This window comes from Hyperolius riggenbachi, chromosome 10 (genome assembly GCF_040937935.1).
Source record: "Hyperolius riggenbachi isolate aHypRig1 chromosome 10, aHypRig1.pri, whole genome shotgun sequence".
NCBI classification, from domain to species: domain Eukaryota; kingdom Metazoa; phylum Chordata; class Amphibia; order Anura; family Hyperoliidae; genus Hyperolius; species Hyperolius riggenbachi.
This window is the reverse complement of record NC_090655.1, coordinates 109931371-109948426: the sequence shown is the minus strand read 5'-3', so window position 1 is coordinate 109948426 and position 17056 is coordinate 109931371. Positions and strand designations below refer to the sequence as shown.

General features: G+C 43.0%; 1 protein-coding gene across 4 annotated transcripts in view; it reads right to left on the bottom strand.

Moving 5' to 3' along the window:
* SH3PXD2A (SH3 and PX domains 2A) overlaps positions 1-17056 on the bottom strand; it is a 455860-nt gene that overhangs the window by 316776 nt on the left and 122028 nt on the right. For all 4 annotated transcript variants that reach the window (XM_068257340.1, XM_068257342.1, XM_068257341.1 and 1 more), the window contains one exon: positions 5955-6030. In XM_068257340.1, the coding sequence (XP_068113441.1) occupies positions 5955-6030 (76 nt within the window). The remainder of the gene's footprint in view (positions 1-5954; positions 6031-17056) is intronic.

Genomic DNA, 17056 nt, shown 5'->3' with positions numbered 1-17056 from the left:
GACATTGATTGTCCTTCGTGAGGGTGAGGTGATCTGTCAGGCGGATTGTTTGCAGGTTGGGGGGCAGCGGCCGCTGTACACATGCCTGACTATTGGCGGAGGCGGTCTATATATCCATCATAGCTAGCTGCAGACATTAACCACTTAAAAGGACAAATGAAGCAAGAGGGTTATGGAGGCTGCCAGATTTATTTCCTTTTAAGCAATACCAGTTGCCTGGCTGCCCTGCTGATCCTCTGCCTCTAATTCCTTTAGCCATAGACCCTGAACAAGCATACAGCAGATCAGGCGTTTCTGACATTATTGTCAGGTCTGACAAGATTAGCTGTATGCTTGTTTCTGGTTTTATTCAGACACTACTGCAGCCAAATAGACCAGCAGCGCTGCCAGGCAACTGGTAGTGTTTAAAAGGAAATAAATATGGCAGCCTCTATATTCTTACTTCAGTTGTCCTTTAAAATTTTATTTTGAAATCTACTGGAAATCTGTGTGCAGATGTGTGGCAGCAATAGATCTCTCTCTGATCAGATTCAGAGAGGGATCTATCTGATGATTGAATCTGCCGCCCTATCTGCCAGCGTATTGGGATCTCTGTTTAGATCTGATCTACTATTAAATTGGGTACAGTGACAGGGAGGTGGATGTTCTAGATCAAGAAGCTATCACTTACCACAACTAGATAGTGTGTAGAATACAGATGTCTGCAGATTATGCAGAGTGTATGGGGTAAAATGCAGAGGGAACAAAGAGGAAAGACCTGTTTTACCCTTTCATTGTATGCAAAATGAGATGCAAAAGTCAAAGGGCGTAAGAAAATGTTCTGGTTTCTCTCTTACCAAATAACATCAGTGCATTGGAGATTCAGTGAACTGTAGCATTACATGCAGTGTGTTCTGAAAATGATCCCTGTGTGCCTTTCCTGTTCAGTATATGGGAAATAAGAAGGGATAGGAATAGTGACACTAGTTGGGGTGGTGCAGCAGGACAGGGCAGGGTATTATTCACATCCTCCTACATGACATATACTCACCCGGTGCTGACTGCGCAATTACTGCTACTGTGTGACTCACTTCCTCCTCAGAATCAGCTACCTGGATAAACCCAAACGTGCATTCTGATAGATTTGTATTGTTAAACCCGTTGTTAACTCATGAATTGTACTGATACATAAGTTAAAGTGAGAAAAAGTTGAACTTCAGATGTCTGTTTTAAAGTAGACATCCGCAGCTTGATAACAGCCTGACGCACATACACAGTTCATTATTCCTGATTGGAAATTACTGAGTTTCAAACACACACACACACACTCATCTGAAAGCATTCTATGCAGTTTTTTTTATAACCACTCAGCTAACACCAAAGAACCTAAATTAGATACATAACCATATACTTAAAATACACAAACCTTGCAGGCAAACATCCCTACTAAACATATAAACGCTTCAGCGAGTATTTACCAATAAAATAGGAAACCTAAACATTGTAACAAACTGACTGTTCCACACACATTGTTTGTAAAAAGGCAACATTTGATATGTAAGCAGATTTCACAGCAAAACAGTAACTAGAACATTTTAGAGGAGGCACCCAAACCTGTATTAGACACGCACGCACGCACGCACGCACACACACACACACACACACACACACACACACCAAGTGGAATTTCTGAAATAAATCAGATGATCACTCAGCTTGCAGCAGTCAAAAAGAGCCTTACTCTAATCTCCCCATTTCCTCTGCGTAACCCTAACCTTATGCTGAGAAAACATAATGCAATTCCCCGCCCAAATGACAGGTAATCTGACAGGAAGTTGCATTGTGTACACATGTTCTAACTGCTGCTGATCAATAATGAGATCAATTTTCCCATAATAACTTTAGAAAATTGTTTCCGTTAACAAATGGGAGTGCATCGACATGACAGAAGTAATTGTCCAATTCCCAATGATCAGACGGGAAATGGCATTGTGTGTACCCAGTATTAAAGAGGCACTCTGGTTTCCTAGAAAATCTCCACCAAATTGTAATGAAAAAAACTACCCTGGGGCCTGCGCAGTAGAGCGGACCCGACGGAGATCGCCTATTTTCGCCTATCTCCGTCAGAAGGGCCGCAACAGCGCCCCCGCTGGAGCCCGAAAAGGTAAATATTGCACAGGCTGTCGGATTTGTCACCTGTGCGTTCCGGGGGCTGCAGCGAGACCGCCGTGGGACACAGGAGGACGGGGCAAGCCTCGATAGGGTCCAGAGGCTTCCCCCTACTGAGGTGAGTACCCTCCAGGGGAACTTTTTTTCAGTACAGGTTTTGCTTAAAGCAAGCCTGTGAGGTTTGCAATCCAACAATTTTGATATTTACCTCGGGAAAGGGATGCCTCTGGGTCCTCCAGAGTCTTTTACCCATCCTCCTCCGCCAGGCTGTTCTAGTGTTGAGACTCCTGAAGATTGCAAGTTCAGGGCTGCACTGCTCCTGTGCTGTAGCACTGACCTGCTGAGCCATCAGGGGAAAAAGTCGAGCCCGATGCACAGTTGCATGGACCCGATCAGGCTTGGTTGGCCTTTTCTGGCAAAGCCAGATTGGGTCCTTCTACTACGCATGCACGGGCCATATTCAAGCTGTTTTGTGGAGGAGACAGGGTTGGAATGGACTGGTAGGGGAGGACAGGGGAAGCCTCTGGAAGACCAAAGGCTTACCTCACCCGAGCTGGGTATCCCTTTGGGGCACTTTTTTCTCTTCAGGGTTACAGTAAAGCAATTAAAAATAAAGCTTTAATTACGAATATATTATTATTTGTGCAGAGTGTGGCCATCTTTGTGGGTGGAGGTAGAGGACCACTGGGAGAGTTCGTATGAGGAGGTTAGCGAGGGAACTTTAGAGAAAGTAGGGCAGATAGTGTCTATTAGCAAATGGAACTCCCTGTAAAGATAGAAGGCACTATATATCATCGAATAAAAGTCGGCCCTGATATTTGACCCTCTTAAATGGAATTGTTTATACCCAAGTATAAGTATTTCCCAATTACAGCCAGTAATCCTTTGTGGCCCCCAAGTGCAGCTCCCCCAGTGATAATAAGTGTGGCCACTAGCTGTGCACTCTCTCCCCCTCTTGGTAATAATCAGTTTGGCTAGTATCCTCCCCCCTTTAGTAATTAGTGCAGTATCATGCCATAGCAAAAGTTCAGAAATGCTTTCATATTCGGTTCACTATCAATATGGTGCTATAAGCACAGAGTGGTTATCCATTACTTCCCATATTTACACTCATAAACAGCTAGTAGTCATACAACTATGAGGGAATGAAGGAGAGTGCATAATTCCTTCTACAGAGAAGCGCTTTCTACCCCACCCAGTTAGACATGTTGACTGAGCTCTACTCTATGTGGGTAGCTATTCCTAAAGCTAAGTCTTTTATATCAATTTTAATAATCAGAAGCCCAGGGTCCCATGAGGAATTTCAAATGGATTATTAAGAAAAATACTGAAAAGCATTACATGTTAATGCTCAGAATACTCATACTGAGACTGGTCTCTAAAGCAAGAAGGGAGTCTCTGATAGGCCTTTCTTTTACTGTAATCCATGACCAGAAGACCAGAGCACTCTCATTCAGTATGAATTATATGCTTTCTAACATCAGCTGTGTGACTTCTCAGTATCCTCTAGAGTGCATAAAGTAGGATAAAACACTAACAATGACATTCAATAAAAATATGTTTACCTACATTTTATCACCCATAGAGTTATCACATTTGCTTTTGTGCACAAGTAAATTACAAATGACACGTTCCTAAAGCAAAGTTTATCTGCTGTGAAAGCTGCCATTTTATTTTATTTCATAGCCGCTGTATTTATGTTTTAGAAAATATCTATTGATCATTTCTCTAGTCTCTCCTTTCTTTTCCTGCTGCAAAGCTGCAGCGGGGTTTCAGCACTGCTAGAAATGTTTGCTAATTGTAGCTGATAAGGGAATGTAAACAAAAGACAATGTAATCACGTCCTTGCATTGAAAATAAGCTTTTCACTGCAGAAGAAAGTGCTATGTTTAAGGGCCCTTTTCCACTAGCAGTCGCTAGCGTTCACGCTGCACGCTAGTGATTGCGATTCAGCAAATGTACAAAATTTCGCGCCGATTTCCCGACGTTTGTGTTCGCGATTTTGCTATGCTATGCACTGCATAGCAAAATCGCGGCAAAAATTGTTCCGCGGCGCGATCGCGATTGAGTAAAAAACGAATCGCGGTAGTGGAAATTACCTACCGCGATTCCTATGTTAAAAAGCAAACTGTAGCGATTTTAAAATCACTAGCAGTTTGCGGTTTTGCGATTAAGCAATCGCAAACGCTCTAGTGGAAAAGGGCCCTTACTGTTTAAATGCTGTTCTGCTACTATATTTTTTTTTGGGGGGGGGGGGGGGGGAGGAGTAGGTTTTAGACTGTAAATAATCTTTTAGAGCGAAGAAGAAAAGCTGAGTTTCACACCACTTTAAAATGTATCAAGATGGGGCTGTCCTCTATAATGCAATGTGCACGTATTATAGATTCTAGGTCCATTTTAAATGTTATAGTCATGTCAACACCAATATGTAAACTATAAACTGTTCATTTATAGTTTTACTGATCGTAAACTAGTTCCGGTGTGTGCTCAGCCCCGCTTGAAAAAATAGATTTAATACTAAGTACACCGGAACTTTAAACTATCAATATAGGGGTAAACAATAGCACTGTATAGTCATATAAAAGAGGAGTATAAGACAAAAGGAACCACAGACAGTGAGCAGTATACTATATCAAAGGAACATGTATTAGCAGACACACTACCTTCTTGTATGTCACTTGTCCTTTTGTACTGCATGTAAATAAACATGGTGCCATCCCATTGCATGTAGAGAATGTTTGCCAATTTATCCTTCCCATCATTTGTGTTTAGATAGTTTGCTGGCCAACATTAGAGGACACCTTAAAGTGGATCCGAGGTGAACTTTTACTCATTGCATAATAGTGTTCCTTTCCTATTGTTTATAGGTCATTCCTCAAGCCAAATACTTTTTTGTTTTTGTTTTAATGCTCTAATTCCCTATAAACTAAATAAACCACGCCCACAGGTTTTCAGAGAGCCAAGGCACTTTCAGACAGTAGCAAGGGCTCATGGGAGCTCAGTCTGGGCAGGAGGAGGGGGAGGTATTACTAGCCATTGATTTCAGAGGCAGAGGGGAGGAGGGAGGAGGAGGGGGGATTAGTTTTCTTTGCTCAAGATGCATATAAGCCTGCCTCTGTGTAATGTTTACAAACAACATGGCGGCTGTCATTGTATCACAGGAAGAAATATTCGTATTCCATTAAAGCTGTCTGCAGCTGGATTTGCTGTGTAAACTATCTAAACTTTAGATAAGATATATAGACAAGTTACTTGTTATAGTTTCTCATCTCGGATCCGCTTTAAGATATAGAGGCTGCCATATTTATTTCCTTTTACACAATGCAAGTTGCCTGGCTGTCCTGCTGACCCTCTGCCTCTAATTTGTTTAGCCTTATTCTGGGTACACATGATGCGTTTTTTTTTCAGTCGATTTTCTATCCGATCAATTTCCGACTCGATTTTCCGATCGATTACCAATTTGATTCTGTTATCTTTTCTTATCTATTTCCATTCACTTCTATGAGAAATCGATCAGAAAAACGGTTGAGAATAAGATCGTAAAATATCGATTGAACCACCTATCTGATGAAAAAACTTATGGTGTATTCCCAGCATAAGATCCTGAACAAGCATGCAGATCAAATGTTTGACTGAAGTGTGACTGGATTTGTCAAATGCTTGCTTCAAGTGTGCGATTCAGACACTACTGAGACATGAAAGATCAGCAGGACACCAGGCAACTGGTATTGTTTAAAAGGAAATAAATATGGCAGCTTCCATATCCCTCTCACGGTCACTTCAGGTATCATTGAAAAACAAATTACCTGGAAGAAAAGGAATAATTCTTTGCTTTGGATCTTTCTGTCCGGCTTCAATTGGAAACTTATCCAAAACTTGCATCTGCAATAGAAGACAAAGACAACGTCCATCAATACAAACAGGCCATCTAGATGCCACACCTGGTAACTGATGTGACACAGTAATATAGAGAGAGATAGAATGCTTCTCGGAATGTCAGCAGCTGAGTTGTAGAGCAACATCCAGGTTCAAGCTGGGGCACAAGGCAGTCTAGGTCACATTTACTACATTCACATACTCATTCCCAACTCTTTTACTGCCAAAGTAAACACGCTAAGCAAATAAGGTTCCACTTGATGAATGTAATAGTCTATACATATTAGATGTCACAGCAGCCAGCAAAATATGTGATTGTGTAAATGCTGCAGAATAAAGAAACACAACCTGTCCAAACACGTGGGTGAAAAACACAACTGTGATATCAAAACCCTAAAAATATGTGGGATTGAAAAACTAGTCCCCAACTGGAGGGGGTGTAATCGAGAAAGGAGGATATCTCAGTTAGAAACTGAATGGATACACAAAATGAACACGTTGGTTCCTGTGGGTCATAATGTAGACATAGATTTAAATTGTTTTATAGCCAATGGGTAGCTTCAGTTAGCTGGGGAAGATCGCCAACGGGATGGGTGGTGGGGGGGGAGGGTGGGGGGTATGGGGGGGGAAAGGGGAATCGCCTAAAGGAATGGAGAATGGGGTCATATAACACTTATGATAATAAGAGTGACATGTGAAAAGGGCATGGAGCCTATGAGTATGCTAGTGCACGCGAAATATGACACCATGCTAAGGGTATGCAGGGGTTGCTGTATAGTATCATGTAAAGGGCATGCAGGGGTTGCTGCAAGAAGCTATGAATCTGCATAGAAACAGCGAGATAGGAGGAATTCAAATTCCAGCAGCCTATAGACTTGCTGCATTATTAGCTAATGGGTAAATATGATACCATGCTAAGGGTATGCAGGGGTTGCTGTATAATATCATGTAAAGGGTATGCAGGGGTTGCTGCTTGAAGCTATGAATTTGAACAGAAACAGTGAGATAGAAGGAATTCAAATCCCAGCAGCCTATAGACTTGCTGCATTATTAGCTAATGGGTAAATATAACATCATGCTAAGGGTATGCAGGGGTTGCTCTATAATATCATGTAAAGGGTATGCAGGGGTTGCTGCATGAAGCTATGAATCTGAATGGAAACAGTGAGATAGGAGGAATTCAAATTCCCAGCAGCCTATAGACTTGCTGCACTATTGCACAGAGCAAGGGGGGGGGCGGGTCCTAGGCTTTCAAACAGCTTGGAATAGGATCTAGCTATGAGCTTGATTATAGAACGCAGGTGAATGCCTGCACAATAGAGGATAAAGGACGTCACTCTCCGTGCCTCCGTAGCCCCTGAGGAGTTGCTAGGGCAACGAAACGTTGGGCGGAGCCATGGAGTGACATCATAGCGCACGACGCTCGCTGGACGCGGCGGGATTGTCTGTGTGCAGTAGGCTCGGTATCTTTTAGAGCACTAGCCAGTAAGATATTGCGGAGAGGGACGCTAGATGACAGAGGCGTGCGCCTTGTCACAAGCTTAGTGCATCTCATCTCTGCATACCCCTGTACCTGGAATCAGGTAGCTTGTCAAACAAGGGGCTGGCTGTGTTTCATTTTCTTGATGAAGTTTTTTGACCCAATGAGTGGTTACACACCACTGGTCTGTTTTTAACCATTTTTTAAATAAACTGGTACGCTTTTACGCGATGTGGAATTTGTTTCTTTGATTACACAGACTGGGAATAGCCGAGAGAGGACTGCCAAAGAGGCTGCGGGGTGGCCAATACCCCGAATGCGAGCATTGGTCTTGGAGGCCTAGAAGTCTGGTGAGTCTTTCCCCGAAGGGGGGGCTTTTTCATTATATGACATATTTGCTGTGTTTAAGAAGGAACAGGCAGAGAAGAGCGCTTAACCATTTCACTGAAGAATTGGAAACGTATCCAAAACTTGCATCTGCAATAGAAGACAAAGACAACGTCCATCAATACAAACAGGCCATCTAGGTGCCACACCTGGTAGCTGATGCGACACAGTAATATAGAGAGAGATAGAATGCTTCTCGGAATGTCAGCAGCTGGGTTGTAGAGCACCATCCAGGTTCAAGCTGGGGCACAAGGCAGTCTAGGTCACATTTATTACATTCACATACTCATTCCCAACTCTTTTACTGCCAAAGTAAACACGCTAAGCAAATAAGGTTCCACTTGATAAATGTAATAGTCTATACATATTAGATGTCACAGCAGCCAGCAAAATATGTGATTGTGTAAATGCTGCAGAATAAAGAATGCTCAGGAATAGGGATGGTCAATGAGACCAATGAAAATCATCATCTACTTCAAATGATTGGTCCAGTTCCAGGCTGCCTAAAGTTGCAGCCAATCAGCATAGAGGTACACTAGCCAAATTTGATCAAATGTGGTCATCTTGGCTCTACACTCGTATGTGATGTGCTAAAGCTAGAACTGACATCTATTTGGACACAATCTTCTTCCTGTCTGTGGGGGCTGGGCTCCCCCAGGAGGACTGTTTGGGTTATTTGAGTCTACGCTACATGCACTATGTTGCTTGGGTTTGTTGCTTTTGATTTTATTCTGTTTTTGGAAGACATGTCGAGATCCGCTTATATTTGTATTCAAAGCACCTGCAATACTATACATGGGTGTATGTAAGTTTAATCTCATTGGTGCTATATCTCCTGTGTATCACCCTTTCTGCATTGTATTGCTTCATTATTGTTTTAATAAACTTTACATGTAAAAATTGGCATCCAATTGAAATTACCAGCATCTCATTGATCTCTGCTTAGAAACAGCCAGAAAAGCAGTTGTAATGCAAATCTTCGTTCCTTATACACAACAATCAATTCCACAGTACAGCTATAGACTAACAAGCAATGGTGGAAGCACAGAAGCAGGAGACAGGCACAGCAGTATTCAGCATGACTGGTGTTTACCTGTACACCACGCTCAGCTATAGACTAACAAGCAATGGTGGAAGCACAGAAGCTGGAGACAGGCACAGCAGTATTCAGCATGACTGGTGTTTACCTGTACACCACGCTCAGCTATAGACTAACAAGCAATGGTGGAAGCACAGAAGCTGGAGACAGGCACAGCAGTATTCAGCATGACTGGTGTTTACCTGTACACCACGCTCAGCTATAGACTAACAAGCAATGGTGGAAGCACATAAGCTGGAGACAGGCACAGCAGTATTCAGCATGACTGGTGTTTACCTGTACACCACGCTCAGCTGTAGACTAACAAGCAATGGTGGAAGCACAGAAGCTGGAGACAGGCACAGCAGTATTCAGCATGACTGGTGTTTACCTGTACACCACGCTCAGCTATAGACTAACAAGCAATGGTGGAAGCACAGAAGCTGGAGACAGGCACAGCAGTATTCAGCATGACTGGTGTTTACCTGTACACCACGCTCAGCTATAGACTAACAAGCAATGGTGGAAGCACAGAAGCTGGAGACAGGCACAGCAGTATTCAGCATGACTGGTGTTTACCTGTACACCACGCTCAGCTATAGACTAACAAGCAATGGTGGAAGCACAGAAGCTGGAGACAGGCACAGCAGTATTCAGCATGACTGGTGTTTACCTGTACACCACGCTCAGCTATAGACTAACAAGCAATGGTGGAAGCACAGAAGCTGGAGACAGGCACAGCAGTATTCAGCATGACTGGTGTTTACCTGTACACCACGCTCAGCTATAGACTAACAAGCAATGGTGGAAGCACAGAAGCTGGAGACAGGCACAGCAGTATTCAGCATGACTGGTGTTTACCTGTACACCACGCTCAGCTATAGACTAACAAGCAATGGTGGAAGCACAGAAGCTGGAGACAGGCACTGCAGTATTCAGCATGACTAGTGTTTACCTGTACACCACGCTCAGCTATAGACTAACAAGCAATGGTGGAAGCACAGAAGCTGGAGACAGGCACAGCAGTATTCAGCATGACTGGTGTTTACCTATACACCACGCTCAGCTATAGACTAACAAGCAATGGTGGAAGCACAGAAGCTGGAGACAGGCACTGCAGTATTCAGCATGACTGGTGTTTACCTGTACACCACGCTCAGCTGTAGACTAACAAGCAATGGTGGAAGCACAGAAGCTGGAGACAGGCACTGCAGTATTCAGCATGACTGGTGTTTACCTGTACACCACGCTCAGCTATAGACTAACAAGCAATGGTGGAAGCACAGAAGCTGGAGACAGGCACAGCAGTATTCAGCATGACTGGTGTTTACCTGTACAAAACGCTCAGCTGTAGACTAACAAGCAATAGTGGAAGCACAGAAGCTGGAGACAGGCACTGCAGTATTCAGCATGACTGGTGTTTACCTGTACACCACGCTCAGAGGAGGAACTAGGCAGCCTGCATGTACATATGTGTTCTCACGCCCCTCTGTGGGTCTGTACAGCTTCTAATGCAGATGTAATCAAAGTTTTAGAGTAGGAACCACAGGCTGCCCCAAGGCCAGACTGTGTGGCTAACAGTTTATATCTTGTGGTCAGTACTCCTAATGGCTTCGGGCTCATTCACACTACAGAACGCGATTTCGTGCATGCATTGCCAACGCACAGAAAGCATGTCGTGGTGCGCTAAACCCCAGACGACGGCAGCCATACCCATCGGAAAACGTGCGTCGTGTGATAAAGTGTTTCCAGAACGCACAGCTGTAATGTGAATGGCAACATCAAAGTCTATGGACTTTCATGTTGCCATATAGATTGTACCCTATGTGCGTTGCGTCAAAACTGACAGCGCAGCACATAGTGTGAATGAGCCCTTACAGTCAGCTTTAGATGGGGACCGCTTCTGCTACACTGAACAAGGAAATATGAGTCCCTAGAAAATGTTGCATATGCATCCCTGACTCACCTCTGATTATATTCTATGTGATATTTATAGAGTGTCTATACTCATCCTGCTTACTTGTATAGTCAGTGCCAGCTCTGGCACTCCTAATGAGTCAAATACTGACAGAACTAGTAGGGCACAAAGTGGCACAAGCAATCACATGCAGGAAGGAGGAGAAGGTGATCAGAGTATCCTGGCACACAGAGGCATGTGCGCTGCCTATGCACTTGTGCTTGTGTGGTAAGAATAGCAGCACAGTACAATCTCACAAAAAATTGCAGCGCTATGCCATTTTCTTGCAATCCAGAAAAAAAAAACCACTCCTCCATCCTAAATAAAACGCTATTGCGCCATGCAACCCATCAAAATGCATGCTAATTGCATCACAAAGCACGCATTATAGAAGAATATTGCAGATAGTTTTGAATGGTGATTGCTATTTTCAGTGTGAAATGGCCCTAAGTGCTGGATAAAAATCAGAAAGTTGTAAAAAAGTTATTATGTACTGTATGTCCAGTCCAAGAATTGCTGCTGGTAAAGAGGAGGGGGTAGACAATGAAGTTTACATTGTAAAACACATTCTTTGCCATAGAAGTGTCTATCTGTGAAGATCTCTACCTTATTGTTCTACCCTCCTCAATGGCATGCAGCCTCCCTCCACACAGTCACTCTCCTGCCCTCAGTTGTATTATTCACATGTTACTTCTTTACTCTGCCACATAATCTCCATCCATACACAGTCTACCTCAGTCAGATGTTATCCAACTGTAATGCAAAGTACTAATTCTCCTTTATAGCACAATTTCTACACATAAAGCTACTATTCCTATCTTCCCAACTGCCTGTGCTCAGGGATACTATCCGCTCTACTAACGGATCCGATATGAAAAACTAACTATAACAAGGAACTTGTCTCTATATATCTTATCTAAAGTTTACACAGCATATCTAGCTGCAAAAGTTTAAAAAGTGCATGATTATTTATTCCTGTGATACAATGAGGGCAGCCATGTTATTTTTGTCATATTGTCACAGGCTAAGGGCTGGCGATGCTATCAGCTTTCTTGTGTGTAAGTTCAGTCCCCTCCTCCTTCTCCCTCCTCCCCTCTGCCTTTGAAATCTCTGGCTAGTAACACCTCCCCCTCCTCCTGCCCAGACTGAGCTCCTGTAAGCCCTTGCTATTGTATGAAAATGCCTTGGCACTCAGAGGGCTGTGGGCGAGGCTTGTTTAGTTTAGAGGAAATTATATATAAAAAAAGTAAAAGTTTATCTCGGATCCACAATTGTGTCACATAGTATTACAGGAGGAATCCATGAAGTGTCATTACATTTAAGGGAAATGAGAGGGATATGGAGGCTGACATTTTTATTTCCTATTAAATAATGCACATTGCCTGGCTGTCCTACTGATTCTCTGCCTCTAATACTTAAAGCCATAGACCCTGAACAAGCTTGCAGATCAAATCTGACAAGATTAGCTGCATGCTTATTTCAGGTGTGTGATTTAGACCCTACTGACTAGAAAGGTCAGCAGAACAGCCAGGCAACTGGTATTGTTTTAAGCCTCATCTACACGAGGCGATGTGACTTATCAATCGAGACGCTAATGCGGCTCGATTGATAAGATCCGTCAGGTCGGATTTCGCCACCGCCGATTCCCTGCTCGTTCAATGGCAGGGAATCGAGCAGAAGATAAGCGGTGCCAGCGGGGACGAGCGGGGGATCGAATCCGAAGCAAGTGCGGGCGAGCGGGGACACGGCGGGTACGCGCGGGGATGCGGAAGAGGCGATCCGGCAGCTAATCGAGCCGCCGGATCGCTTCGTGTAGACAGGGCTTAAAAGGAAATACATATGGCAGCATCCATAGGTCTCAAACTTTGGGTTCCTTTTCAAGAATTTTATGGGAAAACACTTGTGATTTTTAGTTTGTATAAATCTACTCTTCTAAAGTTATCCATTGCAAAAGTTTTGAACACTTTCTTTAGCTTAAGGAAAAGATCATGATTATTTAATGTGAATGGAACTATATTTGAAGACAAAAGAATGGCTGAGTTCTTCCAGGAAAAGCTACTTATGGGGTGTAAAAGCACCTTCTTAAACTCACTCCACAATACAGTGAAAGTGTTTTCAATAGCAGAAACAATGTTTTAAAGCATAGTGTAAGCAAGGGAAAAACAGCATTCAAAAATACATTTTATAACTAAAGTGATACTTTTATTTAAAATGTTTTGAATGCCTTCTTTAAAAGCAGTTTACATGGGTTTCCTGCAAAACCAGTTGGTGAAAAATGTATCTCTTGACAATAGACAGACTAGAGGAGGAAGTTGCGTACTCTTATTATTAATATTATTATATAGTATAGTATACTTAACATAAGCACAAATACATGTATTTTTCCAATGCACAAACAGCACCATATAGATATTGCATCCTCCAATGTAGCATATATGACTAGCACATTCATGACTTTACATGCATGGCAATTATTATGTCCTTTACTCCAACTCAAAACAAGACGTTGCTGCAGAAAGAGTTTGTTTTTAAGCCTGTTAACATGCTGAGTGATCAAACAGGAGTGGGGCAGGTTTGGGCTCGGGCCGCCCTCTACACATGTTCCTGGCTCCTCTCCTCCAGTGTATTTACCTTTGTGTATTTTTAGACTGAATGAGTTGGAAGTGAACCAAAACACAGTTTACATGCTACATGGATATCTCTTGGTAATGTAAATGGTCTGATTAAAGCTCTTGTACGTATGGAAGTTATTAGGCATATAATGTCCACTTATATCCAACTTTGGTAAATGTACAAGAAAAGTCTTTACAGTGTTTTGATGTTGCTCACTTGCAAAGAACACTGAATATCTCAGACCACCCACCTCATCAGGACCTGCAACACTGAAACAGATGTGGCCTAGAAGATGCCCTAGCGATGAAAACTTGTATATGTCTAGAGTAGGTAGTGCAAAGTTATATTGGTTCATCTAAGCAGGCCGAATTTGCTGTTGGAAAATGAAAAAGGTCTCTTAGAAATATCCAAAGTGAGCTTGATACAGTAATTCATAGATTTGAGCAGTCTAGCCACTCTATGTCCGCTGGTCATTACCCAAAACTAAAGAAGGGTTTACTATGGGTAAATACATGTTACAGCAAATACACAACCATACTAACCATTCAACAACTCTCAGTACGTTCTGATATGACCCGGGGAGGGCCAGAAACTCTTGCCCCCTAAAAGCAGTCACATTGCATATCCCATGGTTTTCTTTTATATTTAACCACTTGAGGACTGCAGAGTTAAACCCCCCTAAAGACCAGGCCATTTTTCACATAAAGGGACACTGCAGATTTAGGGCCTCGCTGCAGGGCCGCACAACACAGCCCAATTGATGCCCCGCCTTTTCTCCCCACCAAATCTGCTGGTGGGGGAAGTCTGATCGCTCCCAGGTTGTTTATTTATTTATAAATATTTTTTTGATTTATTTTTAAATCATTTTTTTTTTTATTCCCCCCCCCCCCCCTCTCTCCCAGCCAGCCAATCACTGTGATCTATGACAGCAAATCACCCCTGAACAAATAGAGGGGACAGCTGTGTCACACGGCTGTCCCCAGTACAGCGCTGCCTTAGATCGCAGGTTTATTAGACGTCGATCGCCGCTGGGAGACTGATGGTGGCGCTCCGCTCAGTCATTCACGCGGAAATGCGCAATCTCCTGCAAACCCTGCCCCAAGGAACTTCCGCCGATCGGAGTTAAGCGGTCCTGGGGCTGCCGCCGCGTCCAAGCCCTTCGGCATGACGCGATCGGCAAGAGGTTAAACATTCACAAAGTAGGTTGAATGTTTTACTGTCTCTACTCAGTAGCAGTCTAAAGTGTCCAAGACAGAAAATACATGAGCTATTGACGTAGTCCACCAAATCTCCCCTGTCCTCAGAAGTTGTATTATGCCAAGAAAACGTTTATGGCTGTAATTAGCTTATCAGTGATGTTTACTATATTCCCTACAAGGTACCAACAAGACAGAAGCCGTCACTTCCATGCCTAGAAATTAACTCTTTCAGGCAGCAAAATAAAGCAAGTAAAACAGCCTGGTTATTAATATGTTTTGTACTGAACATACACATGTTTATCCCATCATGCCACACATCGCCTCAGGTACACTTTAAATACTCTCCTGCAGGTTTTCAGCACCACTTTTCCAATATTCTAGATCTTTTGTATATTTATATAGTGACGGCATCTTCCGCAGCGCTGTACAGAGTATATTGTCTTGTCACTGAACTGGCCCTCAGAGGGGCTCACAATCTAATCCCTACCATAGTCATATGTCTATGTATGCATATATCGTTTAGGGTATGTTTTTGGAATGTGTAAGGAAACCAGATAGCCCGGAGGAAACCCACACAGACACAGGGAGAACATACAAACTCCATGCAAATAGTGGATGGGATTCCAACCGGAGACCCATCGCTGCAAGGAGAGAGTACTAACCACTACACCAACATGCTGCCCACCATTGTCTGTATAAACCTAAATTAAGCACTGCCACAATATTTAAACTGTGGATCGGCTTTGGAAAATTCTGTAAATAATGTATGGGCTTCTGTCTTCCACTCCCCCTTGATATATTTTGTGAAAATTATTATAATCACTTTAAAAGCTTACAGTGGAATCTAACTGATGTTTTGAGCATTACATACATGAAAAATAGAGCTTTGGTTTATATTATTTTCCTCTAGCCATTTACTATAAAACATACGAACAAAGATATTACATTCTATATTTGAGATATTGAAAGAATCTAAAAAGGCATTTTAATTCCAAGAAAATCCCCCTTCAATTTGTCAGAGTTATGGCCTGTCATGTGGATGGAAAGAATACAAAGCTGTGAAACTCATTTGTCTCTATAATAAATACAGGCATGCGTAATTCAGCCAATGTGAGACACCCGACCAAACGCAGTACAAAATCCTAAACCAGGAGTTGGCCCGCAGAAGGCCAATGCTTGGAAATACCTAAGCTTCAAAGGTGGCCATTTAACAGGCTAAAATTCCTGACCATTAAATAACTTTGAATGAATGTATCAGTCATCTATTAAGGCCCGTGTAACACTTGCCTTGGCAAGTGTGCGTAGCATTACCCTGTTTTGCCGCAGGGTAATGCAATGGGGCCTAGCACACTTACCGTGTCGCATTGCGCCAGTAGTTCCCAATTGGCCATCGGCCTGCCGCAAAGTGAACAGTGCATTCCCGTTGCACTTCCGTAGCGATGCAATGCATGTAAGTAAATGGAAGACACAGGAAATGTAAATACATTGGCAGCGGCGCAGCGTGCATGTGCAGAATGATGTGATTACGACTGTCGCTAATGCTCGTGGACTGCACGTGCACACAGCTGCTTAGGAGTAAGTAGTTGCATGTTTCACCATTCATTGAAAAAAAGGGGGGAGAAAAAAGTTTGTGTCACCCATGCCTAGCCTTAAGGTTCATACACACCTTCAGTTACTGCTGCCAGTAGCGAATTAATGCAATCGCTAGTGCAGTGCCTCAGTGCAAACAGGTGCATAGCTCTGCCGTTGCCCAGCAGTGATTTTGTACAGCATGGAGGCCCTTATTGTCACTCTAGCCATCAGATCTGCGCAAGCTAGGGAGAATGGTCTGCTCATTTCCCGCTAGGGATGAAATATGGCATATGTGGCATCATTTTAATCGTGAATAGCCAAATAATAGATTTTGGAGTGTTCTATAACTGTTGCACTTGTCATGTAAAAATTATAAAGGGTAAAAAATGAAAAAATGTGTATTTGTTGCACTCACAGCTCTTTCTTTACCTGTACCATGCCAACAAAATAACGTTTTGAAAAAAATATCACCAAAAGCCACAACACAGTTGAAAAGTCAAAATTGCCAGGAACCTGAACTTTGGCTGAGACTGTTTCTAATGGCCACCTTGTCTAAGACAGCCTCTAATGGTCACCTTGGCTGAGAAAGCCTCTAATGGTCTCTTTGGCTGAGACAGCCTCTAACGGTCTCTTTGGCTGAGACAGCCTCTAATGGTCTCTTTGGCTGAGACAGCCTCTAATGGTCTCTTTGGCTGAGACAGCCTCTAATGGTCTCCTTGGCTGAGACAGCCTCTAATGGTCTCCTT